At 40.8% G+C, this 27020-nt stretch overlaps 1 protein-coding gene across 2 annotated transcripts in view; it reads right to left on the bottom strand.

Moving 5' to 3' along the window:
• Positions 1–22543, bottom strand: part of NFX1 (nuclear transcription factor, X-box binding 1) — a 58587-nt gene extending 36044 nt beyond the window's left edge. For both annotated transcript variants that reach the window (XM_019734256.2, XM_019734262.2), the window contains exons 1-7: positions 22397–22543; positions 17877–18875; positions 10687–10845; positions 9635–9712; positions 5809–5914; positions 2887–2958; positions 1260–1399 (exon numbers count right to left, since the gene is read on the bottom strand). In XM_019734256.2, the coding sequence (XP_019589815.2) occupies positions 1260–1399; positions 2887–2958; positions 5809–5914; positions 9635–9712; positions 10687–10845; positions 17877–18875; positions 22397–22421 (1579 nt within the window). In that variant the 5' untranslated portion in view covers positions 22422–22543. The remainder of the gene's footprint in view (positions 1–1259; positions 1400–2886; positions 2959–5808; positions 5915–9634; positions 9713–10686; positions 10846–17876; positions 18876–22396) is intronic.
• Between the last annotated feature and the right edge of the window lie 4477 nt (positions 22544–27020).

Below are 27020 nucleotides of genomic sequence, written 5' to 3'. Positions count from 1 at the left end.
GATAACCTCATCATAAGTTGAGGAGCATCTGTATTCCATTTTATGGACATAGTGCATTTTCTTTATCCATTCACCAGTTCATAGACATTTGGATTGCTTCCACATTTTGACTATTGTGAATAATGCTGCTATGAACATCCATTTACAACTTAAGTGGACAAAAATTTTCATCTCTTTTGGATATATGCCTAGGAGTGGAATTGCTGGGTCACATAAAACTTCTAAGGAACTGCCAGACTGTTTTCTAAAGTGGTTATACTATTTTACTCTTGTTGTGGTTTTAATTTACCTTTCTCTAGTGTTTAAAGGTGGTAGGCACCCTTCTTGTGTTTATTGGTCATTTATGTATTTTCTTTTGTGAAGTATCTGTTCAAGTCTTTTGCTCACCGTTTAATTAAGTTGCTGATCTTTTGTTGTTGATTTGTAGTACTTGAAATACAATCTGTGATTTATCTATTCATTTTCTGAATGGTGTCTTTTGATGAGTAGAAATGTCTGAGTTTAATAAAGTTCAATTTAGTAATTTTTTCTTTTATGATTTCTATTTTTGTTGCTCTGTCCAAGAAATCTTTGCCTAACCCCAAAGTCATGAAAATATTCTCTTATAGTTTCTTCTGGAAGCTTTGTTTCTGGGTTTTATATTTAAGTCCATGATTCATGTAGAATTAATTTTTGTGTAAAGAGAGAGATGGAGTTCACTTTTGTTTTTTTCCCATACGTACATCCAGTTGTTCTAACAACATTTGTAAAAAAGATTCTCCTTTTCCCATTAAACTAACATCTCGGTTGAAAATCATCTGACTATATATTTGGGTTTATTTCTGGACTATTCTCTTCCTCTGACATAGTAGTCTATCTTTATACCAATACCTGTACTGGTATAATTATTGTAACTTTGTAAGTCTTGAAATCAGGTAGTTTAACTCTTTCAACTTTGTTCTTTTTCAAGGTTATTTTGGCCTTCCTGGACCCTTTACAAATAGTTACTCTTTAAAAATTTCCCAAGCAGTTACTTTAAAATAGCATTTTAAAATCTATTGTCCAAATTCTACAGGACAATGACCTGTGCTGGTATTATGTAACTAAAATAATGAAAACCATCTAAGCATTAATATACCTCCAGTTCTCTCTACCCAAGATAACAGAGCTAATAGTCTTTGTGACTACAGGTTTGAGATGAATCCACGTCATCAAGACAACCATAAATAAGGTTCCAGAAAAGTACACTGGTATTACTAGCTGGTGTGCTCATCACTTACCCTGATTCAATATGACCCGGCAAGGCTGGCACTGACCCCCATGGCACAGCTCAGCACAATGGTGCTGACCACAATTCAAAACATTCTCACATGGGTTAGAACAGTGGACTGAGACAGCCTGACCACAGCGAACTGTGTGCCTGTAAAGACAGTAGATGCAAAGATAGCATTAGTCTAATGTTGGACTTCAAGTTCCTGTTTGACAGCTAAACTAACACTGAAGCGCAAGCCCTCCCTCTAAACCTACTAAACCTTTCTCTTGGCCCTGTTCCTCCCCTTTTTCTTTGTTTTCCTTCCTCCAATCCTTATTTTCTCACTCTCCCGTTTTCCACTTTCTTCTTTTTCCTCCTTTGCTTTCTTTATTTCCCAGTCTGCTTTTCTCTGTCCCCTATTTTCTGACCTGTGAGGAACTGAAGGCTATTCCTCAGTATTTGTTGTATGTGATTTCTTCTCTGAGTTCCCATGAAGCAGCACGCAGGAAGGGAAAGAGCTTGGAGCTCCCATGGTATCTTAGAGATGGCAGTAGGGAGGTTGGGAAGGTGTCATTATAATGTCCATTCTCAGAATGCGCGCACAATGGCACTCTCCTGGGACTTGGCCCTCTGGCATCGTACACAGCTACAATACTTAAGAACATACTGTACGTGACTTTGACTCAGGATGGCGAAATCACTCTGGCTTTGTTCTAATAAACATCCTGACTTTGCTGACTTATCAGCTACAGAAGGATAGGAGGCCAGGGCTTTTAGACAATTGTCTTCAGGTCTTTGTCCAGGGTAATGGTTTCAAGTTTGGAGTCTACTCTCTCACATGAAGAGTTTTATTCTATTCCCTACTCCTACTTCAGCTACGTATTTTGTTTTAAAAAGTCACTGTTATGTACTTAGATGATCAGTTTCCAGTGCTCAGCATCACAGCTAACACCAACCCCTTGAGGAAGGCACTATTATGTCTACTTTATGGTAAGAGAATGAGTCTCAGTGAGACCAAGCAACTTGCCTAGGTCAACAATTAGTGGCAGAGCCCAGATCTGACTTGATCTTTCTGACCCAGAGCCCTTGTATGTGACTCTCAGGCCACACTGTTTACCCTTAAGTTCAGTAAACATTAAACACATATCACTGAAAATCTGCACAATCCCATCTGTCTTATGGCTGAGAAATCAGTTCATGGTCTTACATCGCTATCAGTGATCCTGGCACTGATGATGCCGAAGAATTTGTATTGTAATAAAAACAGGGCAGGCTCTGGGATCACTTATTATTTCATTCAACAATATTCACTGAAAACCTCCTAGATGCCAGATACTGTGCTAGCCACAGGTACATGGTTCCTGCCTCCTGGACCTAAACAGACCTGGGTTCAATTCCTGGTTCTTTCACCCAGTAGAGAGGTTAAGAAAAAAGTCGCTGTCACCTTGGCTTTTCACCGGAAATGGGTAATCTCACTATGCATATAACTTCTTACCCACTTTTAAGACAGCAAAATAGGATAGAGGCAGCACAGGAAACACTAGTTTCAGAAAAGTACTACTTACACCTACTTACTAATCTTTTATTTTAGAAATTCACATATAAGTTACCAATGTGGAAACTGTGTCTTCCTTAGAGTACAAATCTAACTTTACCTGGTCCGTCCACATTCACACGTTTTAGTCATAAAGGCAGGGCAGGGTGGGCAAGGTCCAGGATGGCAGAGACTACAAAAGAAAAATTCTGATGAATAAATCATACCCATGTATCCAAACCTGAACAAAGCTGCCCCAACTGACTCCATGTGGTGAATATGGGAACAAATAAACCTACTATGAAATATTTTAGTATTTGTTTAAACTACTTTGATGACATTATCATCTTAGAATATTTTACCACAAAAGTAAAGCCCAAATCAAAACACTGGTTTTATTTGGGCTTGACAGTCAAAGATGACACTTCCAGATATGATCTTAGCCCACTTAGTGCAGTATGCAGGGATGAAAATAGCCTGCCACCAGGGGAACGGCAGGACGGCCAACAGAGTCCTTCAGAAGATCAGAACCTGAGCAAAATAACTGAGCTCAAATCTACTAGATTCATGAGAAGTATAGATATTTTTTCATCAACTAGTGAAATAATAATCAGACGATGGGCTAATGATGGAAATAGTGAAAAAAAGGTTGACATGAGAAGAGGCATACTAGTAACACAGGGAGAGAACAAAGGAGAAAGGGACTCATGGAAAGAACTGGGCTTAGCAATATCCTGTCAGAGGTCAGAATTAGACCTCTGAACAGAATGCTTTTTATAGGAGCTATGATATAAAGAAAACAAAGGAAAAAAACTTAAAAACGGAATTATATGTTTAATCAAATACTGCCTTCTTCAAAGCATACACCCTCATAAATTACACGCCTGTTCAGAAATACCACTACTTAAAACATTTTGGGAACTTCTATGATAACTTTTTTTGGGGGAAGGGGGTGCTTTCTAAGTGATGGCAAATCACAATCCTTTGGGAATTAAAAGCCAATCAAATCAAATCTAATTAATCAAGTAGGTAATAGAATTTGGTATAAAAAAAATGTGTGCCTATAAAATCTAGTTGGATTTTTTTATATTACTCCTAAATCAGTTCTGATCATCTTTAAATGAGCTGTAAACACTGAAAACAATCCAGAAACAAGTGCCTAGTCTTCTAGGGTGACCCTTTTGACAGACAGAACCCACAGAAGACATAAGTTTAAGCACGTTTCTTTAAAGATGAGTATCATTATTCAATAGTTATATTTCACATATTAGGCCTTAATCTTTTTAGGTGAAACTATTTTCATGGCTGTATTTAAATAATGACTGAGAGATAAACTGTTAGTCAGGAGTGGATGACTCCAGGTGATTTCAAATATCCCCAAGGCCTGGACTTAATACAGGTTTTCCTAACCTTTAGAGTAGTGGTTCACAACACTGGCCACATAGAATTACCTAGAAAGCTTTAAAAACTACAGATGCTCAGACCCAACCCCAGAAATTCTGATTTAATTGCTGTAAAGACTGGGCACTGGTGTTTGAAAATGCTCCCTAAGTGATTCTAATGTGTAGCCCGTTGAGAATGACTGCTCTAATAGATTTTTATAATCTATGAGAACAACCTAAAACAGAGAGGTAAAGGGGCCAACTGTGGCTTCTGAGTCCTGATAAATATAAATGAGAGAAAGCCAAAGCTTTCTTTTGAAAGGAAAGTGCTGTTGGGGTATGTTGTTCAGCAATCTCTACGGTCCTCTCAGGAGTGAAAGGTTCCCAAATCAAGAGCAGAATTTCCAGAGCCGTGAAGGAGCAAGTTTTATAGCCTCCTTTCCCTTCAGATATGGTGCTGGTCACCTGGTCTGCATCTGATATTCTCTGATAGTCATGACGGGGCCCATTTCTGCTGAAGGCTTCGGAAAGACAGTTCACCAGAGGGTTAATTTCCTATTACTGAATTTACTTAAAAACGCCAACTAAGGGAAGGAATAGTTAAAATAGCTGAGTCCCCGGGGCTCTGAGGAAGGACCTATGGAAGCAGCCAAAGGAACGGGAGGTTCTGACTCCCCAGAGACGGCGGCCACCCTGTTTATGAGCCCAGGGTGAACACCTTTCCCCCTGATAGTTCCCCAGCTGCACCCCCACAGCTTGATCACAAAACATCTGGTCCGACCTTTGCCCCTGCTCCGTGCAACAGAAGCACCGAGATACACTCTGATGTCGGTCTTACTCTTAGACTTGGGTAAGAAAAGCAAGAATTACCATTTTTTGACCACTTACCATGTGCCAGGCTCTATACCAAGTCTCGTAAGGGTGGCAATTCATTTCATCATCATAGAACTCTGTAAGTATTGTCACTCATACCATTATTATCTTACAGGTACAGAAACTGAGGCTCAGAGAAGTTAAGTAACTTATCCAATGTCACACAACTATTAAGTCTTGAACCCAGGAATTAAACCTTTGTCTGAGGTTAAAGCTTACAGAAATTTGTTATTTGTAATTTATAAACTGTTTATTATTGTTCATTTCTCTTATTACTCAGAAGCTGATTGGACACATTCTAAAGCTCAATACTTACTGTAGGGAAGGGATTCATATCCTAAAAACACTGCCCAGCAGGACCCTAAACATTGCCTTTCCCCAAACAGAAGTCTGCCCTGTACACTCTCTTGGACCTGGCTATCACTAGAGGACATTTTGTCTTAGAAGCCAGCAGTGTGACACAGTAAGAGGGGCACTGGCTCCACCATGTCCTAGTATGGAAATCCCAGCTCTACCATGTCCTAGTATTGTGACCTTGGGCAAGATGCTTGGCCTTTCTGAGCCTCATATGTGAAATGAAGATGATAAATATCTATACATCATTGGGCTGTTTTACAGATTCAGTGAGTGAACTCCTGCAGAGTACCTGGCACAGGATAACTGCTCAATAAATGGTACTACATTGCCTTTTACCCCATCTTCTTACATGCTAACCAAATATATATACACAAAGCCATGAGCAAAGCGTGTCCACCGAGAATTCCCAGTGGTCTAGGACTCCAACTTACAGATTACAGGAATGTGGGCAGTCCTGGCCAGGCTGTTTCTTTCTACAAACCTCACCACAACTATGCGGAATTTCATTTCTGCTCCATTCAGGATTCTTTACTTTGCCTAAAACATAGCAGATCAGAGAGTCAATGGTACAGACTTCAACTGCATCCTAGACTTTAGTGAAATAATACAATACAGCTAGACAGCATGGAACAGCAATGTGGTTTTCACTAATTCAACAAACACATTATTACACATCCTAAAATAAAAAGTTGAATGTAATGCTACTCATCAAAAGCTTCACTGAGTAAGATAAATCTTAAATTCTGGGTTACCTGGAAAAGATAAAGTCATTTTTGAGAGCATCTGAGATCTTGCTCCCTGGCACATGTTGTCAGTTTGACTCAAATAAACTTTATAATTTTTTTAAGTCTATTTTACTTATAAAAATGCCACTTTGACTAATGGATATATTTAATCAAGAAAAAAGATCCAAAAGATAAGACCTCTGTAAATGGGCTCTTGAATTGATACGGGAATATCTTCTGTAAGGATCAGAAAGAGGGAATAAGGGAAGAGAGCAATGTGGGGAGCGCGGGGAGAAACAATAAGAGATGGAAACGACGTAAGTAACCTGGATTGTAGGAACTCGCCTATTCTAAAGCTATAAGGTAGGCATAAAAGAGCTGTATCTTTATAATCAATGTCACTGCAAATCTTTAGTAAGCATCTTCCATGAACTTAGCATAGAGGCAAGAAGAGGAAAACTGAGGCACACAACTCCTTGCCCTTGAAGAATTCATCCTCACTAGGACAATTTACAGCCTCCACGTCAGTCTGTCCCCAATCCCTGGGCTCTGCTTTTCTCTCTAGCTTGTCTCTTTCAGAAATCTTATTCATGCTGTGAAGTTTAATACACGTAAAGGCCAATGACCCCCAAATCTTTTTCTGCATTGCTCTGAATCCTCAATTTCAGTCCCATATGTCCAACCGTCTGCTGAACATGTGCTCGCAGTTTCACCGTCACCTCAAACTGCCTACACCTGCGACCAAAGGTAGCCTCTTCTCTCTTAGACTCCGCCCTCTTCAGTGTTCCCTATTTCTGTCAGTGACACCATTCCTGTCAGTCACACAAACTCAAAAGCTAGAGTTCTCCTCCTCTCTTTCTTTCAATATTCTCATTAATCACCAAATCTTGTCAATTTCCCTACCTCGTATATCTCACCTCATCTCCCCCTCGACTCCTGCTCTAATGCCTCTACTGGCCAGAAACTCATCTCCACAGCACTAGGAAAGCTTCCCTGCCTCTGGGCTTTCTTGCTCCAATACAGTGCCCTGGTTTTCCCCAGCCATATTTTAAAGGCTCCCCCTCTTTTCCCTGATTCTAAATGGTTTTTAAAGCTTTTTTCTTTTTCTACCAGGGTTCTGCATCAGACCATTTTTTTGCTCCTACCCCACTCGGGTCTCATCTACTACTCTCAACTGCCACAACTATTATTGCCAAGTCCTGACGGCTCTTCAAATATTCCTAACCTCTTGTTGGACATCTCTCACTGAGTGTCTTACTCCTCCAACTCAGTATCTCGAAACAGAACTCACTGTCCCCCCCAAACCTGGCTCTCCTGACCTACCCTTTTCTGTCCTTGGTATCACCATTTCCAAAAACAGGAAACTTTAGAACTACATTTAGGTTCCTCCCTTTCCCACTGCTGTTAAACCCTGTTTACCTTTGAAATCTTGTGTCCCCTCCTTTCGTCCCACTCTAATACCCATAAAAGACTTTTATTATTCGTCATTTGGGTTAGTACAAGTCCCCAAACTGTTTAGGTCCTGCACTACTTCACTCACTGCCATGCGATTAAGCTCCATAAAGAATCGCTTTGATGCCCTCAGGGGCATCCCACAGCCTGCCAGCCAAATGTAGTCCCAACGTCTAAGCCTGGCATCCAGAAGTCAGCCCCACCTTTCCAGTCATCTCCTGCTCCTCCACCTTCATAGACCCTGGGCTCCATAACCAGATGACTACCTCTTCTCCCAATAGATCCTAAGCCGTCTTGGTTTTTAACGTTTGTTTATGCTATCCTCTTCAAGAAATCTTCCCTCCTACCAAGGTTTTACCTGGTTTTCAATCTCAGTTTAATTCTACCTCCTTTATGAAGGCTTCCCTTAATCATCCAGCCAGAAGTCATAGCTCACCCCAAAGATCACCCATAGCACTTTGTGCTTTAGTGGAACAGTAGGTTAATTAAGTAAAACAATAAGTCTTAACTCTCAGACTGTAAGCTCTGAAAAAAATCAATAAATAAGTCTTATACCCTCCGTTTCTTCATGGTGTCTGTACATTAACGAGTTCTCAATAAAGTATGTTAAATTAATAGCCTTCCAGAAGAGCAGAGTGGGGCAAAATCATCAAGTAAAATAAGGCCATTATTTGCATTCCCACACCATTTTACCTTGCTCCGATCATTTCGACCTTCACTCTGCATTCTTCTGCCTTCACAGGGTCTCATATCTAATTTGTCAGGGAGGGTTTTTTCTGTTGACCTCTTGCTTCCAGTTTCATGCTACCTTTCTAGTTTTACATTCTAGAATATTCGTTCCTTCAATGAATACTAACTTAGGATCTAAAAAGCTCAGATTTTGGCAATAAAACATATAAGACCAGTAGATTCTGAATAAAAGAGTGGTCAAACTGGGAACACAAATAAGAAAAGGAAGCTTCCTTTGCAAAAGAATGTTTGGAGTCAGATCTTGAATATGGATAAGGATTTTAAAAAAAGAAGGGGATGAGCATTCTAGAAAGTTGATAAATTCACCAAGAGACTAAGTCTAGAAGTTAGAGTTGATGGTCAATGACCGCCTCTTTGTGAAAGCTGCTAGTTAAGTAATGGGAAAGGAGAAATATGAGCAAATTAGTTAGAAAAAAAAGGAAAAAGGAGAGTTTGCAGAAAGAACAGGAAGAGCTAGTCTCTTAAGAAGGGCATGGTCAAGTGTAAAGGGCTATTGTGTTGCCAAAAGGTTAAGAACTTATAAATCAGCTCTGGATTTGGTCAGGCAGGGGTCATTGATGACTTCTGAATATAGTTTCAGTGAGGTAACAAGGTCAGAAGCAAAAATGCAATGGTTCAAGAAGGTAGACATGCTTAAGAAACAAAATTGGAAAAATCAACAACCAGATAGTAAAGGTTAGTTGTTAAAAGATAGGCAGGAAGGGTGGGGGGGCGGGGGCGGGGGAGGCGGGGAAAGACATGCAGGAAATAGGCTAGCAGCAGGAATGAGCATCTGGATCACAGAAAGTTTTTTTCCTAACACACAGGGGAACTGAGCTATTCAAAAACAGGAAGAAGCATTCCATAAAGAGAGAGAGCACAAGGATTGAGTTAATAATGCTGGTCTATGAAAATATCTCTCTTTTTTACAGACCAATGACTGATTCCTTGGGTTACAATAAAGTACACTTCAACACTACTTTTTACTCATGCTGCTCAAATTTGGAACATCAGAGCTGCTACAGCTATGGGTGAGGAGCCCAGGTCTATACCCGCCTCGGCCATCTGATCAGCTCTGGTCTAAGCTAAGACCAAGGAGAGCAGCACTACTGCTCAGAAGTAGCGAGAGCCTGACGGGCATGATGTGAAAGCCCGTCTCCAGAACAGCCTGCCAAGAGCACAAAGAACCCTGACTCTAACTGCATAATGGATCACATGCATATGTCTTGTAAGCTCCTGTAGCTTTGAAGTTTTATTAGTAACGTCTAAAACATGCCCAGCAGACCACCTCTCTTGGGCTGGGAACTGATGCATGAAGTGAAAGAGACTCCAAGGCATGCAAAAAACTCACCACAGAAACAAGTGTAGGTATTAGGAACGTGTGCAGAAACATTCTGACAGGCAGGGCATCTCCAACCACTCTGGCCATCTGCCAAAAAAAACACAAAAAAAAACAAATGAGAGAAAACCAAAATAATTTCCTTTGAAAAGGACATGTAATTTTTAAAAATTTAAACCTATAGGAAGGCGTAACATTGAAGCAGTGGTAGTAATTTCCATGTTAAGAATATCAGACATTAAAGAAACGAAATTCACAATACTGAATGCTCTGCTTAAATACTGCATTTAGGCTTATATTTATAAGGACTTTAGATACAATGAATCAAGTGGGTATTTTGTTCTTTTTTTAATTGAAATATAAATGACATATAACATTGTGTGAGTGTGAGGTATACAACATGCTGCTTTGATACACTTATATATCACAATATGATTACCATCTCAGCTTTAGCTGACACCTCCACCACATCACATAATTATCATTTCATTTTGTGGTGATAATGTTCTATTACAATATTTCTAATGTCAAGGTAAACATTATCAGAATCTTGGCTTGAAAAAAAAAAGATAAAAATATTTGAATACATACAGGAAAACCCAGATATCTTAAATTTGAAGAAGAGCCACAGTCCAAAAACCGTATTATTAATATTTGCATTAGCCATAAATACTAGTAGCCTTTAGGAAAAGCCCACAAAATACTATGGAGGAGATTTGTTAAAGGCAAAACAACTTCAACATTCCAAGTGTAAATTAAACAATTGCTTTCTATAAATTTTCTAAAGCAAACTATCCAAGAAATGTTTTCTATAGTTGCTACTTGGATAAAAGCTACCATTTTCAGTAGAAGTGACTGATTTTATTGTACCTAAATATATTTTAATATTGTTATGTTGAGCTGATTTAAGATGTACAGTTTAATATTGGTCATCTGAAACATGTGATTGAGACAACCTACTCTCTCAGCAGATAAAATATTCAAGAGGAATTACTAAGTAGCATTTTAAAAGCAGACATATCAAATGGGTGAGAATAACTACTCAGAAAAAAGAAATGACTGACCTGCTTGAGATGCCGGAGACCTTGCCCATTTCTTTATGCAGTTCAAATGAAACACATGGTAACAGCTCTGACAACTCCACACTGGAGCCGTGACGCGAACCAATTCACAACATACCATGCACTCATATTTTTCTGTAGTTAGCTGTTCAACTAGAGAACCTGTTTAAAAAACAAAACAGATAAACTCAAATAGAGAAAACCAATCCTTACTTTAGCCAGCCAAGGATCGGCAAGGCATTTGAGAGAACCCAAACACAGAGGTTTAAGGGATGTCTGACTGAGTAAGGTGGTTGTTCAGTTTGAGCCAAGAAGGGGCAGGAATATGCTGTGGTACAGGCCGAGCGAGTACACATGCGGGGGAGGGGGATTCCCACAGTTGAGGACGCATTGCCAAGACACTGTCCAGGAACCAACCAGAATAACCAAATGCCCCTCATCACACAGCTTGAGCATCCACAGAAGCAGCGTGCTACAGGGCCTTGCCTTGCCCTCCTGAATCTGGGACGCTTTGGACCTACCAGACCCATGGATTCAGGCTAAGGAGGGGCTTGTGAATGGTCAGCTGCAAGCAACCTAAGCCTGGACAGGTTCCAACAACCATGGCAGTGAGATGGTTCTAGTATTTGCCCTGAAAGTCTATAGCCGATTCACTCAACAAAGATATGCTTGGCACCCACCACAAGCCCCATAGTAAGATTACCAGACTGAAGGAAACAGTCCCTGGCTCCAGAAGCTCGCCATCTAGTGAGAGACCAGTGTATGGCATCACAAGAATCCTCCCAAATTTATTCAACACCTTCACCCATTTCCAGACTTTTTCCCCCAAATACTCATCTGATCTTAGCAGTCTCTCTATCCTAAGTATAGCCAAGTGCTTTCAGAGATGAGTATGTATGTATGTATGTATGGATGTATATATATGTATGTATGGATCATGCATATATATATATGATTTTTTGAATATTTTAAAAATAATTTTTAATTTTCAATTATAGTTGACTTTTTTTATTTTTTGACTACATACTTTTAGCATTTATCTCACAATATTATTTTGTTTCCAGATTCAAATAGGTTATAAGAATAAAATAACTAACCTTAAATACACCTAGCCAAGTGCTATGCTAAAGTACTTTACACATATTATTTAATTCTCTTAACAAGGCTGTAATGTGAGTATCATTTTATAGATGAAGAAACTGAGACTAAAAGTGGTAAAATCACTTACCCAAGGTCACAAAGCTAGAAATTAAAATGTCAAAATTCAAACTCACTGCTACCTGACTCAAAAGCTCACATTTTAATACTTCCGTTATATTAGCTCCCCTAAGATTACTTTGTGTTTCCAATTTAATGTTTAAAAAAAAAAAAAGAAACACCCTGAGACCATATGCTCTGTGAGGTAGAGACAGGATCTTGTCTGCCTTGTTCACTATTAATATTTCCAGTTCCTGGTATATACCAGGTGCTCGATAAATATTTATCAAATGAGTGGATGTAGGAACAAATGAGTCAAGGAAGTTACATTTCAAACAAGACTCCATCTTTGCATCAAACTCAAAGGGAAATCCAGGATAAAAAGGACTGAAATACATCTGTCCACTGGATGTAGCAAATGGAAACCATTCATAACCTTACCAGCAGCTCTCTGAGTTAGGTGGTAATGGTGGCAGAGGACTGAAAAGTGAATCAAAATAGAAAAAAGGAAACAAAGCAGATGACACTGGAACGGGAGGAAAGGAAACACTACTGGGAGGTCACGTAAAGGAAAGTTTTCTCGTGGAGGGTAGGACAGGTTTGGGAAGATCTTCAGGCTGAGAACTTGGAATAGTAAATGTGAAAAGGTTGATGAAAGTAAATAAAGGAGATCTCAGAATGAAAGATAAAGGAAGGATGGGCACAGATGCCTCTGAGTTTGCAGAAAGGGAGCAAAAAGTTGAGAAAATTATACCTGATGATCTCTCCTTTCTCAATGAAATAGGAGGCAATGAGGGCCGCTGAGATTGAGGGAGATGAATGTTAGGAAGGTTTGAGGAACATGAATGTTAAACAGGTTTGAATAAGAGTGGAAAACGTTTGGAGTAGTTTTAGATGAAAATGGGAAAGAGCTGACCAAGGTCAATAACAGGAAATGGGCAGTGCTGAAAGCCAAGATTGGAGACCACTATTCAAAAATATTTATTGAAAACCTACTATGAGTCAGGCACTCTTTACTCACTAAGGATATACAGTGAACAAAACAGACAATTTTTTGCCTTTATGAAGTTTATTACCTAGTAGGGAAAGGGAAACAATAAACAAATAATGAATATATATAGCATCATCAAATAGTGATAAGAGCTATGGAGAAAAATAAACCAGGAAAGGAGGACAGGGAATCCTGGCAGTAGGGAAAATATAGTTTCAAACAGAGGCATCAGGAAGGCTTCCCTGAGAAGGCAAACGAACTGCAGCAGCACCAAATCTGCACTATTACGGGATATCCCAGAACAGCATTCTGTTACCCAGATCTGGAGGAGGAAAGGTACAATGCATCATCGATCCAGGGATGGGATTCTGCCAAATGGCTGGGCAAAGGCCAATACTTCAAATCCCCTACGATAAGGCCCGCCTAGAGAGGGAACAAAGGTAGGAGGCTGGCAAAACTGGTAGTGGGGGAAGAAACTGAGGGAGGCAGAAGGACAGGAACTTATGGTCAGAAAGTAGAACGTAAGACTTTAAGATTTCCGAGATGGGTCATCCCCAGGGTTATTTCCTTGGTAGTGGATATGGAGGTGGAATGAAAGTGAAGGTCACTGCAGGTGATAAGAGCCAAGAACCTGAGGATGGCACAATGCACATGATCACTAAAGTCACCCAGAATAACAGCAGGATTTATGGTAAATCAGTAGTTCTCAAACTTGATCCTGCCTTAGAATCACCTGGAGGCTTGGTAAAAGATATGACTGCTGGGCCCCACTCCCATAATTTCTGTTTAGTGAATCTGAGGTGAGGCCCAAGAATATGCTTTTCTAAAAAGTTCCCATATGTTGCTGATGGCTGCTGCGCTAGGATCACACATTGAGAACCACTGAGGTAGAGAAAAGATATAGGCTACATGCATTAATACATGAGGGCTGGGGCTGGGTGACCTGGAGGCGAATAAATGACAGAGATAAGGAGATATGATAGGTGATGTAGCCAAAAGGTGATGTAGCATTAGGTTCAATGGTGCAGGGATGTTGATACAAAAAATCAATAGTTTAGAATGGGAGAATAGTTTGGAAATGCCACTGGGGAAGAAGGAGTATGCTCTCCCCATCTTCCAGAAACTAAGTGGGATAAAGGAAAGCACAGGCTCTGAGAGGCGGTAAGGAAAGTGGTGAACTGAGAGAAGGCTGTAAGTCAATTAAGAGCAGGAACAGATCAAGGATATAAAGGATTTTGTCACCACAGAATGAGGGATCCAGACAGTCTGGGACAACAGGAGCAGTGCTAGGTTCTCCCAGTACAAAATGACAGCAAGCAGACCACTCTCAAATAGCCATGGAGACTTATATTTGGGCTGATCCTCTCTCCATTCCAATCAAGCTTTCATCTCCACCACTCCACCAAAACTGCTCTTATCAAGGTCAATAACCTACCTTCACATTGCCAAATCCAATAGTCAACATGCAGTTGTCATCTTTCTGGACCTATCAACAGCATTTAACACATTCCACCTCTCCCTCCTCCTTGAATTCTTTTTTTATTTGGTATTTAGAACATGTATCACTTCCTACCGGTAGTTCAATTGGTACTCATTCTTCATTTCCTTTGCTGGATCCCCATCTTCCAACCTTGAAACCCTGAGGTGTATAGGAGGCTCCATCCTCAAACTTTTCTTCTCCAGCAACACTGAGGTGACCTTCACTAGTCCATTAAACACCATCTCTATACTGACAATTCCCAAATTTAAATCTCTAATCCAGATCTTTTCCCTGAATTTTATATCCAGCTCCCTACTTAACATATCCATTTGCAAGTCTAATAGGTAACTCAAATTTAATTAACCAAATTCTTTCTTTCCTGAACAAGGGTAGACAAAGCAAAACATGCAAAAACATCTTTTCCAACAAGGAATGGCTAAGAAACCGTCACAGATCAGAGGAGATGACAGCCATGATGACTAAATGTAACATGGTATCCTGGATTGGAATCTGGAACAGAAAAAGGACATTAGTGGAAAAACTGGGGAAATCCAAATAAAATCTGCAGTTCAGTTAATACTGTGGTACCAGCATTAATTTCTCAGTTTTGATAAAGGACCAGAGGTGGTTATGTAAGATGTTAAAATTAGAGGAAGGTGGGTGAAGGATATTTAGGAATTCTCTGTACTATCTTTGCAACTTTTCTGCAAATTTCAAATTATTCCAAACTGAAAAGTTTTAAAAACAAACAATACCTTTTCCTCTCCCAGGCTTTACCACTTCGGTACATGGCAATTCTGTTCTACATTGCTCAGGCACAAAACCCTTGGTTTCACCCTCCCCTGCTCTCATTCTCTTGCATCCAACATCCAGTCTACCCGCAAATCTTGTCAGTTGGACTTTCCAAATACATTCAAATTCTAACCAATTCTTACCTCTCCCCCCACGACTACCCGAGTCCAAGTCTCCGTGATCCACTACCTGAACTACTCCAATGGCCGCTTACCTCGTCCCTTGCTTCCTGAGAGCCTATTCTCCACACAGCAGGCTGAACCATCGTTTTAGAATGTTGAGTGAGGGAAATCATACCATCCCTTTTCTCAAAACCTTCCAGCTGCTTCTCATTTTCTTTCTCAGAACCAAATCTAAGGGCCTCTCATGCTCTAGCCCCCGTGATTTCCCTGACCTCCTCTCCCAACCCCCTCTTCATTGCTCACAATGCTGCCCTCCCACCCCAGCCTACACCTACTTCACCCCTGCCTGGAATGCTCGTCTCCAGAGCGCCACATGGTGTGCTTCTGCACTTCTGGTCTCTGCTGAAATGTCTCCTCATCAAAGACACCAAGCTACCCAAACTAGCACCTCTGTTACTCTGTCCTCAATCTGCTTTATATGCTTTTAGCCCTTATCACCACCTGACAGAGTGAATATTTAAGTGCTTTCTGCCTGTCTTCCCAACCAGAATGCAAATCCATCAGTGCTGTATTCCTAGTACCTAGAACCGTGCTTGACACATAGTATTTACTCAGTAAATATGAATCAAGTGTTCTCATGAATATGTGGGGATGTGAAACCAAGAGAGATTTGTTAGGCAAAGATGGCCTCCAAGATTCCCAACCCTTTGTGTGCATGTCCTATATAATCTCCTCCCTGAGCGTGGATGGGCCTGATCTAATCAGGAGAGTCCTTTTTAAAAAGTCTAGAGATCAGAGACAGAAGTCAGAGATTTGAAGAATCTGTAGCAGATGCTTTCCAGTAGGCCTCGAAGAAGCAAACTACCATGTTGTAGAGAGAGCCATATGGTAGGGAATTGTGGGTGGCCTCTAGAAGCTGCGAGTGATCCCCAGCCAATAGCCAGCAAGAAAATGGGGATCTCAGTCCTACACCCATTAAAAAACTAACTCCTACCAACAACCAGTAAGTATGAATGAGGATGCCTCAGATGAGATTGCATCCCTGACCAAATTTCAGTCCTGTGAGAGTCTGAGTGGAGAACTCAGCTAATCCACATCCAGATTCCTGACCCAGATTCACAGAAACTCTGACATAATTTGTGTTATCCTAAGCCACTGCATTTGTGGTAATTCATTATGAAGCAATAGGAAACCAGCATTAAGAATTCAAAAATAACTCTGATATAACATTGCCTTGGTTCACACACAAGTTGAGGTCCCAAGAAGGACTGCCTGGTGAAACAAACAAGAACAAGAAGAACTATAGACCAGTGTAAAAACAGGCCCAGGCAGGCAGTGGCTTCATGTGTTAGGCTGTATGTCATACTAAACTGGAGGGAGACCAGAATGGTGAAGATCCATGAGAAGAGCTAGTAGAATGAAGCTATTTAGCCTAGATGAAATATGTATCGTCAGGGCAAAATGAGAAGTCTTCGACTACTGCAGAAAGCTGATTTGCAATAAGAGGGGGGAAATTATGGGGAGAGAGACTAGTTGCTTTCTCCTATCAAGGACAGAACTTGAACCAGGAGATAGAAAGTATTTATAGGAAAGAAGTTTTCAGTTCAACGTAAGGAAGAACCTCCTATCAGAGCTGAGTACCTACTATGTTTTAAGAGCTGTGTTAGGTAACAGGGATACAAAAATGGGAAGATAGTCTCTGCTTTCAAGGAGCTTACAGACTAGTGGAGAGCACTGATACATAAACAAATGATGGTTTCCAGTGTAAGTGCTATAATGGAAGCATCTATGTATGTAAGAGAAAGACATGTCACAGGGCTGGAAAAGATTAATGCTATCTGTAGAGGTGAGAAAAGTTTTCCTGGACATGTGACTATACTAGCTTTTGCATTTTTAAGTAAGAATTCACCAGTGAGCTGAGTGGGAGACATTTTAGACAGAGGGAGCCAACATGCAACAGTATGGCAAGATGAAATGGTATAGAGTCCAGGGAATAAAACGTGGTGGGGATTGAGACAGCAGAAGATGGAGTTGTTCAGTAAGGCAGAAGCCAGACTCTGTAGGTGATTAGAAAAAGTGAACAAAATTAAGCAAGGGGATGACACAGTTCAATATGAGTTTTAGAAAGATCGCTCTCTGACCTCTCTGACGCTGCTGGGAGAGGAACTACAAGAGAAACTGGAGATGGCGAGATTAGTTAGGAACTCTTGCAGACGAGCAGGCAAGACATGCTGCAGGCCGAAACCAGAAGAGGCAGTGGAGAGACGGTACCCGATTTGTGCTTTCACAATTCAAAACAAATCGTGCAAGCATCTATACCACCCCATATTTGCTTTTTCCAAAACTCTCACTAAATGTATTAAGAAAAATGTTCCTTATTCGTATTTGCTTATGACATAAAAACTAAGTAAATGGTTACCACTTACTGGAGAAGGGAGAGGGTGATGACACAGCCCAGGCAGATGATGAACAAGGAGAGAAAGAGATTTTTTTTTTTTTTTTTACTGGGTACCTTTTTATACTTTCTGGTTTCTACATTGTGTAAATACATCACTTACTCAGAAATTTAAAATAAAAAACAAAATATTTCCACCCCTCTAGGTAGACTTACCTGTGTGTGTTTCCACATTCTTTAGCACAGGGTTCTGTTTGCCTCGGGGGAAAGATGGTACTTGAGGGTCCTGCCTCCTTATGGCACATTTCTCTGGGGTAACCCTTCTGGAAGACTTGTTGATGACTGCCAAGTTCCCATTGTCACAGACGGATTTTGCTGGTCTTTCATTAAGAGTATCCTTTGGAATGGGGACCATGTTGTTCCTGGGTCCTGCATTTGTGTGTCGTTGGCCCTCCTGTTTTGGTAGATTCCTGCCTGGTCGTGGCCTGGCCCCCTCCACTTCCCAGGGAGGCCTTTTCTGTGGGTGTCTTCGCTGCTCATTGCGTTTGGCCCCAGACCCATCCAATACTCCTTTTCTAAAGGATGTGTCTGAAGAGTCAGGGTGGATAACCCCCACAGGTTTGGTATTTTCAGGTCCGGCATCCTCAGGTTTGGGAGTCATTCTGTTTCCCCACTCACATTTGAGTTTCCCCTTGATTTTTGGTCCTCTACCATAGCTGTATACAAACTGGGTTGTTTTTTTGGGTTTTGCTCCCCTGGGATCTGCACCGACAATTTCCTTCTCACTCTCAGCAGGGCTGTGCTCTCTAGGGTTTGTCCCACTCTCTGACCTGGCCCTGCTTTCTAAGCCAGCTGCATCTGACGTCTGGTCAGTGAGACTTTGTACTCGCTTGACTCTGATATGCTGCTTTTCACTCCTCAGTTTCTGTCCTGATTGATTCTGAAGGCTCTTGAGTGATTTATTAGAAGCAGAAGATTGGAAAGAAGTCTGCTGACTCTTAGGTTTGCTTCCTGAAGGATGATAACTGTGCTGATAAACAGTAGAGATGTCATCATAAAGGATTTGCCTGGAAACGTGACACAGAGGCGGTGAACTGTAATTTCTTCTACCAATCCGATTAGAATCTAGTCTCCTTTGATTCCCACAATTTAGAGCAGAATTTTTTCTCTCCCGAGGAATGAATTCAGCAGCATCCGTATTGAATTTTAAAGTATCTAGAACATAAAAAATAGACATGCCAATAAAGAAATTAATTGGTCACCCATGAAGCCCAGAAGACTCTAAGCCATATCTAGAAGTTATTTTCTTAAAGATTTTGTATAAAACAGGCTCTTAGTAAGTCCTACGTTTCCTGTGATGGCGATGGGTTCAAGGTGCTTGTGGAAACTGATTAACCCATGTCCGACAGCCTCACCAACAGCCACCGCTGACAGTTGCTAAGTAAAACTGCTCACCTGGGCCATGAGGCATTACTTATACATGCACTTATTTTATAAAAAAAATTTCAGGTCAGCAAATAGTTCAGGGGAGAGACGTCACTCAGAAGATTCCATGTGGTCTTTCAAAACTCTAAAGTAGCATTGTGAAGTATCAAGTAAACAGACTTTGGAATCAACCAAAATCAGTTTAAAGTCTGGCCCTCGCACTTATGTTAGGAGCTTAGGGATATCATTTGGTTGCTTTTAGCCTTAGGGTCCTCATCCATGACAAAAGATGATAATACTACTTCAAAGGGTTACTATAAAATTTAAACATGATTTTATATAGATGGTACTTAGTATAGTGAGTACATTAGTTCCCACCTCTTCCCCCCAGGAATATATTTTAGGTTTTCCATACATAACGTCTATAATATAGTCCAGAATCTCAAAGTCTCAAAAATTAAGCATATGCCCCTTCAACCCACTCGTTTTATCCTCCACAAGATGCTTCTTTGTATAGTCAACTCAGTCCCTAAAACCCAAACACAAAATGATTTGCCTAAAACTAGTTAGTAGCAAAGTCAGAACTATGTGTAACATATAGAATATACCAAGAATTGATAGGGCCTGGAAGACATGGGTTTAAGTCCCTGCTTATCACTTATTGTGTCTTTACCCCAGTTTTCTTATACGTAATGGAAATAATAATTCCTACATCTAGAGTTGTTACGAAGACTAAAACAAGTTAGTAACATGTATAAAGTGGTTAAAATGGTGCTTTGCTACTGCTGTTAGGACTACAGACTGTCTGAAACACACAGGCCTGACCACAGATGGGTGCAGGGCAGAGCCTGTGGATTTCAGGTTTAACACGTCTGTTAGGTACTTTATTAGATTAGGTATTTCACATGTGCCAAGCAGTTCTAAGCACTTTACATGTGTTAACTAATTTAACCCTTACATTCATGATGAGAAAACTGAGACACAGAGAAAGTAAGTACTTTGCCCAAGGCCATAGGGGTATTCTAAAGCAGATTCAGGATTCCACCCCAAGCTACGTGGCTCTAGACACCATGCACTTACAGTATTACTACACTACACTGTCAGAGATTGGGCAGCTGTTACCACAGAAACATATATTAAATAACCGAATGAGATCATAAAAGTCATAGGGTAACCTCTCATTCAATCCAGGATTTGTCCTGAAAGCTTTCACAATGGTAGAATTCTGGGGATAGGGTAGAAGGCCTTACAAAATGGCAAGAGGATTAGACAAATTCAGAAGGTGGCAGAAAAGGTGTTCAGAAACCTAACAGATAACTTAAAGGTGGGAATGGGTAAATTAGACCAAGTGGGGATTGTGTAGTCCTTTCCTGCTTGAAGAAGCAAGGATTCAGAGGGACAGAAAAAATGTCAGTAAAGTTGTTCAGAATAGCCTGGTAAAGGATGGGACAAGGGTGTTTCACATTAAGCAGTAAGGAGTTGATGCAACTGGAGATTCCAGACAGGGCTGCACTTATTCATATACAGTATATGTTCTACTAGATATGAGGTAGTAGGCAAAGCTGTCAGAAAAACCCTTAAAAGACACAAGGAAGGGAAAAAGGGCACAGAATCAAGAAACTAGACCTAAGAGACAGATCTAAAACACCCTTTCTGCCCCACTATTTTACGTCACTGGAAGTTACTCAGTAAATGGGATGTCTCATCACCAAAGCGTGGCTATAGTACAAGTGGTATCCCAGATCCAAGCTAACACGGCACCAGCAGGCGCCCAACAGGTGGGTGGAGCAGAGTAAACAGTAGATTATAAAGTCCAGAGACAAAGCAGACTCCAATTCCAGATACTCTCTGGACTGAGCTGCTATTCGAGGACAGGAGTGGGCAAGAGATCTAAACCTAGAGTGCGGATGGAGGTGTGGGTTAGAGATTATGCTGAACTAAGAACCTGGAATAGAAACTAAGGCAAAAGCAAACTGAGACACATAAGAGGGAGTGGAGAGGTCTCTGGAATAGGGGACTTTGCCTTATTAGACGGGGAGGAAGTTGTAACCTGGGGTACAACACTGGAGGCCAAAACTATGACTAAAAGCTAGTCCTGCCCAATTCTGCTGCTAGCACTGAAGGGTGTGAGCCTAAGGATGGGAAGATCAACCCATCCACTTTAGAGGATCTGGGAAAAGAATGGATGGAAGAATAACAAAACACCAGCCTAAAAAGGTCCAGTCCCCGCCCCCTCAAGATGACTTAATCTAAATCAGGACTGTGGTACAACAATGCAGTGTGTTTTCCAACTTTTTGACCAAGATCCATAGTAATAAACACATTTTACCTGCCAGCCAGTACACAATACATATATATTCCTACTCTTCTTAGTACCCCAGTAGCTGGCAGGTAGCTTTACTAAGACTCAAATCAATGACTTTTACAAACCTCTTGCTGCAAATTGCTGCCCTGTATTTCAGATAGAGTGGGTCCTGAAATCAAATCAATGTAGTAGGTTATCACAAGAATTTTTAACAAACGAAGTAGAAAATAGGGTACTGCAGATAGTATGGAAAACCATTGCTTCCTGGAACTCTTGGTTCGCTTTTATATTTATGTATGTATACACTGAGGTCACGAGTAAAAGGTTCCTTTTCAGCCAGGGTCCAAAAAGTTTGCAAAACAAAGATCTAAGGTACACCCTGAAAGTAATGTAAATAGATGTTATATTAACAGCCAAATGAGGTTGTCTCTACACACAGAGGCAACTCCGGGAGGAGTAGTGAGCTAACAATTATGGAATAGGTACGTACAGAGCAGGAGTCTTCATAGGAATTAACTTAATTACTCCCAATTGACAGATGAATAAAATGACTCAGTCACACTGCGAGTTCTTGGCAGGCTGAGATTGGAAACCACAGGTGTTCGGCTCGCAGCGGCGCCGCTGCACCAGAACGCACAAATACACCTTAAACACAGCTCGCAAAGCCACTACACGTCAAGAGCCCGCCAGTCACCGACGGTGATCCGGTCGACGCCCTCTGGTCGGAGATCAATGTGGCCGCTGCCCTGGGAAGGCCGGGACACCCGCATCGACTCGCTGGGCGCAGATACAAACCCGCGTTCTTTGGAAACACAACAACCCGGCAGTCGAGAATGGTCGAGATCTTCGTAAGCACCACGCGCGTGGCTTGGCCCTTCCAAGCCCCTATCCCCAACCTTAGTACGCGCCACTCTCGTGATATGAATGGCCTAAGCCCTAGGATTCGTCAGTGACCAAATTTTCGCAACTCGAGAGGGGCCCACTCCCGCGCGGGCCAGAACAGTACCTGAGACAGGAGGCGCCTCCGCCATCCCGTGCCGCAACACCTAAAGCAAGCCCTGTAGTCCAGAGAGCGCTGTCACCCGGTCACGTGCCCTGGACTTCCGGCACCGCGAGAACTTTCGCATCTGCGCGCCTAGTAGATGGCCACAGAGTTTGCGCGAGCTGAGTCAATTGTCGCTGAGTCCGTGACGTCAGACAGACGCGCCAGGCGCCGGGTGGAAGGTGTTGACTGCTGGGTGTAGGTGGCAAGGGACGCGGGCGAAAGAAGGCGGGTCGGCAGGGACTTGCGTAATCGTCGTTTTCCTTTTTGAGATTCACTGTGCTCACCTGTTACAATGCTCCTTTGCCCTTTTACCCAACCAGCTTCACCTGGTCTTTTGGAGTCAGCTCAGACATGACCGTCCTAGAGTAGTTCAGGCTTGGGGTTTAAAAAAACAAAAAACTGAGTGGTCAAACGGCAATCTTGGGAAAAAATATCTGCAAAACAAGACCTAATATACAAAGAGCTCTTACTACCCAGTTAGAAAACGATAAACCACATATGAGAAACGGTAAAGGACTTGAACAGGCAGATGACAATAAAACAGGACACAACACGAGGGGTACAGTTTGGAGGCACTGATTATTTTTAAAGTATACAATTGTAAATGAATGTGTGGAGTTTTTGTTTGTTGTTGCATTACTAAATAGAACACAACATTTAAGTGTGAAGTATCTACATTTGTAAAGTAATTCACTGGTCCAGGCTTCCCCATGAAAACGAAATAGATTCATTCATTCACATGTTTTAATTCATACTCTGTTAGGCATTGCTTTGAGCGTTGAAGGTAAATTGTGAAAAAGATAAACATGGTCCCTGCCCTCATGAAGTGCATTATCTAGTAGGGGAGATAAAAACTAAGTAATTTATATTTACAAATTAGCAATTTGTAAAATAATTACAAATTATGTTGGTGTTATGAAAGAAAGCAGCAGTGACAGACTTACTAGGATCTGCTCCAGGAAATGTAGCCAGGCTTCTCTGAGTAGAATGAAAGATAAGAAGGAACAAGCTATGTGTAAATTTAGAGGGAACAGCATGAGCAAAGGTTATGAGAAAGGATAGAGATGGAAATCTCTATTGCAATATTGCAATATTTGCTGGAGAATAGTGAGCAATGAGAGTGGCACAGTATGAAATTGGAGAGGTAGGAAAGATCGCACAGATCACCTGCAGGCTGTGATGATGGATTTTATTCCAAGAGCAATAGGAAGTTATCGAAAGGTTCTAAGCTAAGATGTGGTACCTGATTTATACTTAAAGGTTTCTCCTGCTCCCAGGGGAAAAGTGAATTATGAGGGAACAAGAATAGAAGTGGGCAGACCAGTTACATTTTTGTATTGTGCTAATGCAGAAGATGATGGTGGTGGCTTTGAACTAGAGTGACAGTAAATGTGGAGAGAAGAGGGCAGATCTGAGGTATATTTCAGATATAACCATTATCCAGCTTCCAAAACTTTTTTTCCCCAAACCAACAGGTGTGATGTGATACCATTTTTTGTGTTTCTTTGATTACTAATGAGTCTGACATTTCTTAATGACCTTTTGAGTTTCCTCTTTTTAAAGTGCTTATTCATATCCATTGACCATTTTTCTATTGTGGCTGCTCTATTTTTTCCTATTGATGATATCTGTATATATTACAGATATCAATTCCTTGTCAGTTTGTAGACATTTCAATTTTCATCTTCTATTCTATTGCCTATTATTTTTTGTCCTTTTTTGAACATAAATCCTTAATTTTGACAGTTCATCAAACAAACCTTATTGTCACCATTAGAAATTACCAGATGTATCAGTCTGGGTCCAATCAGGAGAAAGGAACCACAGAGTAATTTGAACAGGGAAGGTTTTATTCATTTAAAGACATAAAAAATAGCAGGGGATTGGAGTAACAAGGATTGACTAGTCAAGATACAAAAGAGGATTCTAAAAGAATACAGGAATAGTGATAGAATGAACGGCGACTACCTCTAGGATTGAGATAAAGTGTCCAGTGAAGATCACCCAGAACTGAGGTGCAGATCTTGTTAGAGAGGATGTGGCTCTGGCTCACTAGATGGCAGAGAAGCCACTGTGGTGCTGCACTGGCAGAAGTTGCCAGAAATCTTGCAGGATTGCAGGAGAAAGCCATTCATGGAGCGGTGTCTCACAAGAGGCACTCTACTACAAACCACCTGTGGCGGAGTACCAGGAGAAGTTTCTGGCTGCTGGCCACCATACACTGAAAAAGCGAAGTGCTGAAGAAACCACGTCCCTTGCTCTGGAGAAGTTGCCCACAGCACAGAAGCCTCCCTAACCCAAAACACTAGAAACAGGAAACAAAGCCTTTTTTTCCTGCAATATCTCTCTGGCACCCTCTATTGACAAAGCTTAATACCACCTGCCAGTTGATAAAGGATAAATATTTAAAGGGTCCAAGTCCATTTTGGAGAGCAGGCAAAAAGGATACATTTGGAACTGAAATGCAATAATTCACTACTGGCACAGTAGGAAATCTCATTATTTTCAAATCTTGTAAATAAATGGAAGCAAGCAAGCATTTATCCTGCTTTTCCGATACAAACAGTACTTTACACAACATAGCACAACTTAACGACAAACAATGAAAGCAGTGCTCAGATGGAAATTTGTAGCTGTAAATATTTACATTAAAAAAGAAGTCCAGACAATGGAATATTCAGCACTAAAAAGAAATGAGCTATCAAGCCATGAAAAACACATGGAGGAAACTTAAATGCATATTACTAAGTGAAAGAAGCCAATCTGAAAAAACCATGAGGTTGGTACAAAAGTAATTGCAGTTTTTCCAATTATTTTTAACCTTTTAAACCACAAGTACTTTTGCACCAACCTAATACATACTGTATGATTCCAACTATATGACATTCTTGAAAAAGAAAAACTATGAAGACACTAAAAAGATCAGTGGTTGCCAGGGCTTTGGGTGGAGGGAGGGATGAATAGGCAGAACACAGATTTTTAGGGCAATGCAATTATTCTGTATGATCCTACAATGGTAGATACATTGTCAAAACCCACAGAGTATTCAACACCAAAACTAAACTATGTACTTTGGGTGATAATGATGTGTCAATGGATTGTGACAAATGTACCACTCTGGTGCAGAATGTCTATAGTAGGGAGGGTTGTGCATCTGTGGGGTTAGGGCATATATGGGAACTCTCTGTATTTTATGTTCAATTTTGCTGTGAACCTGAAACTACACTAAAAAAATTAAGTTTATTAATAAAAAAGATCTCAAGTCAACAGCCTAACCTTCTACTAGAAAAAGACAAACTAAACCAAGACAAATAGAAGGAAAGAAATAATAGAGGTTAGAGCAGAAATTAATGAAATTAAAAAACAGGAAAACAATAGAGAAAAATGAACAAGGTTGGTTCATTAAACAAAAACAACAAAACTGACCAACTTTTAGCTAGACTGACCAAGAAAAAAACCCCTGAACTCACTAAAATTAGGAATGAAGGAAGGAACATTACTACCGACCTTACAGAAATAAAAAGGATCGTAAGGGAACACCATGAACAATTGCATGCTAACAAATTAGATCACCTACATGAAATGGACAAATTCCTAGAAATAAACAAACTACCCAAATGGACTAAAGAATAAATAGAAAATCTGACTAGACCTATAACAAGTAAAGAGATTGAATTAGTAGTAAAAAGCTTCCCACAAGGCTCAAGCCCAGATGGCTTCATCAGTGAATTCTACTAAATGTTCAAAGAATTGACACCAATCCTTCACAAATTCTTCCAAAAAATAAAGTAGGAAATACTTCCCAAATCATTCTTTGGATGGAAACTTGCCTATCTTTTCTTTGCAGTTATTAATGGCAACAGCCCATACTGCTTGTCCATGAAAACAGGTTCAGACTGATCAGGCACCTGAGGGCAGGGGTTCTTAACTGGCTACATCTAAGAACTACCTGGGGAGCTTTTAAAAATCCAAGTGTCCACACTGTATCCTGAACATATCTGAATCCATGGGAGTAGGTCCCAGGCAGCAATAAACACACACACACACACACACACACACACACACACACACACACTCCTTTCTCTAGGTGATATAGCTATATGAAAACATACAAGAAAAGCTAAGGGATATGGATAATAGAGGTAGAAGTGCCAAACTTTTACTCTCAGTTGGATCATTCCAATTTCCTCTACCCTTGCTCAACTCCCAGTGTTGATAGATTACAACCTAAGGAGACTACCTGCCCTCAATTCTGCTTCTCTCTAATGATTAACAAGTGAGATACTGACCAGAGACACTACAAGAGTGATCATCAGAAGTTATGTGGTGCCTGGGGCTCTCTACCACAGGACTCATCCTTTCCACTTTCCTTCAATTCACTGGGATTGACAGACCAGGGCCTGACTCTTGGTCTTTTCCTAGTACAGCAAGAATTAGCAGAATGACAAAGCTGTTAATAACCTCCAGGGAATGGAAATTATATGAACAGAGGCAGGGACTCATGATTGCATGGTGGATGTGAGGGAACTGGAAACAATTATTATAGCCTAAAATTGAAAAATAGGACATGGCCTGAAGAGAAGCT

Source organism: Rhinolophus sinicus, linkage group LG04 (genome assembly GCF_036562045.2).
Source record: "Rhinolophus sinicus isolate RSC01 linkage group LG04, ASM3656204v1, whole genome shotgun sequence".
NCBI lineage: Eukaryota > Metazoa > Chordata > Mammalia > Chiroptera > Rhinolophidae > Rhinolophus > Rhinolophus sinicus.
The sequence above is the reverse complement of the archived record's forward strand: the minus strand, read 5'-3'. Positions and strand labels throughout refer to the sequence as shown.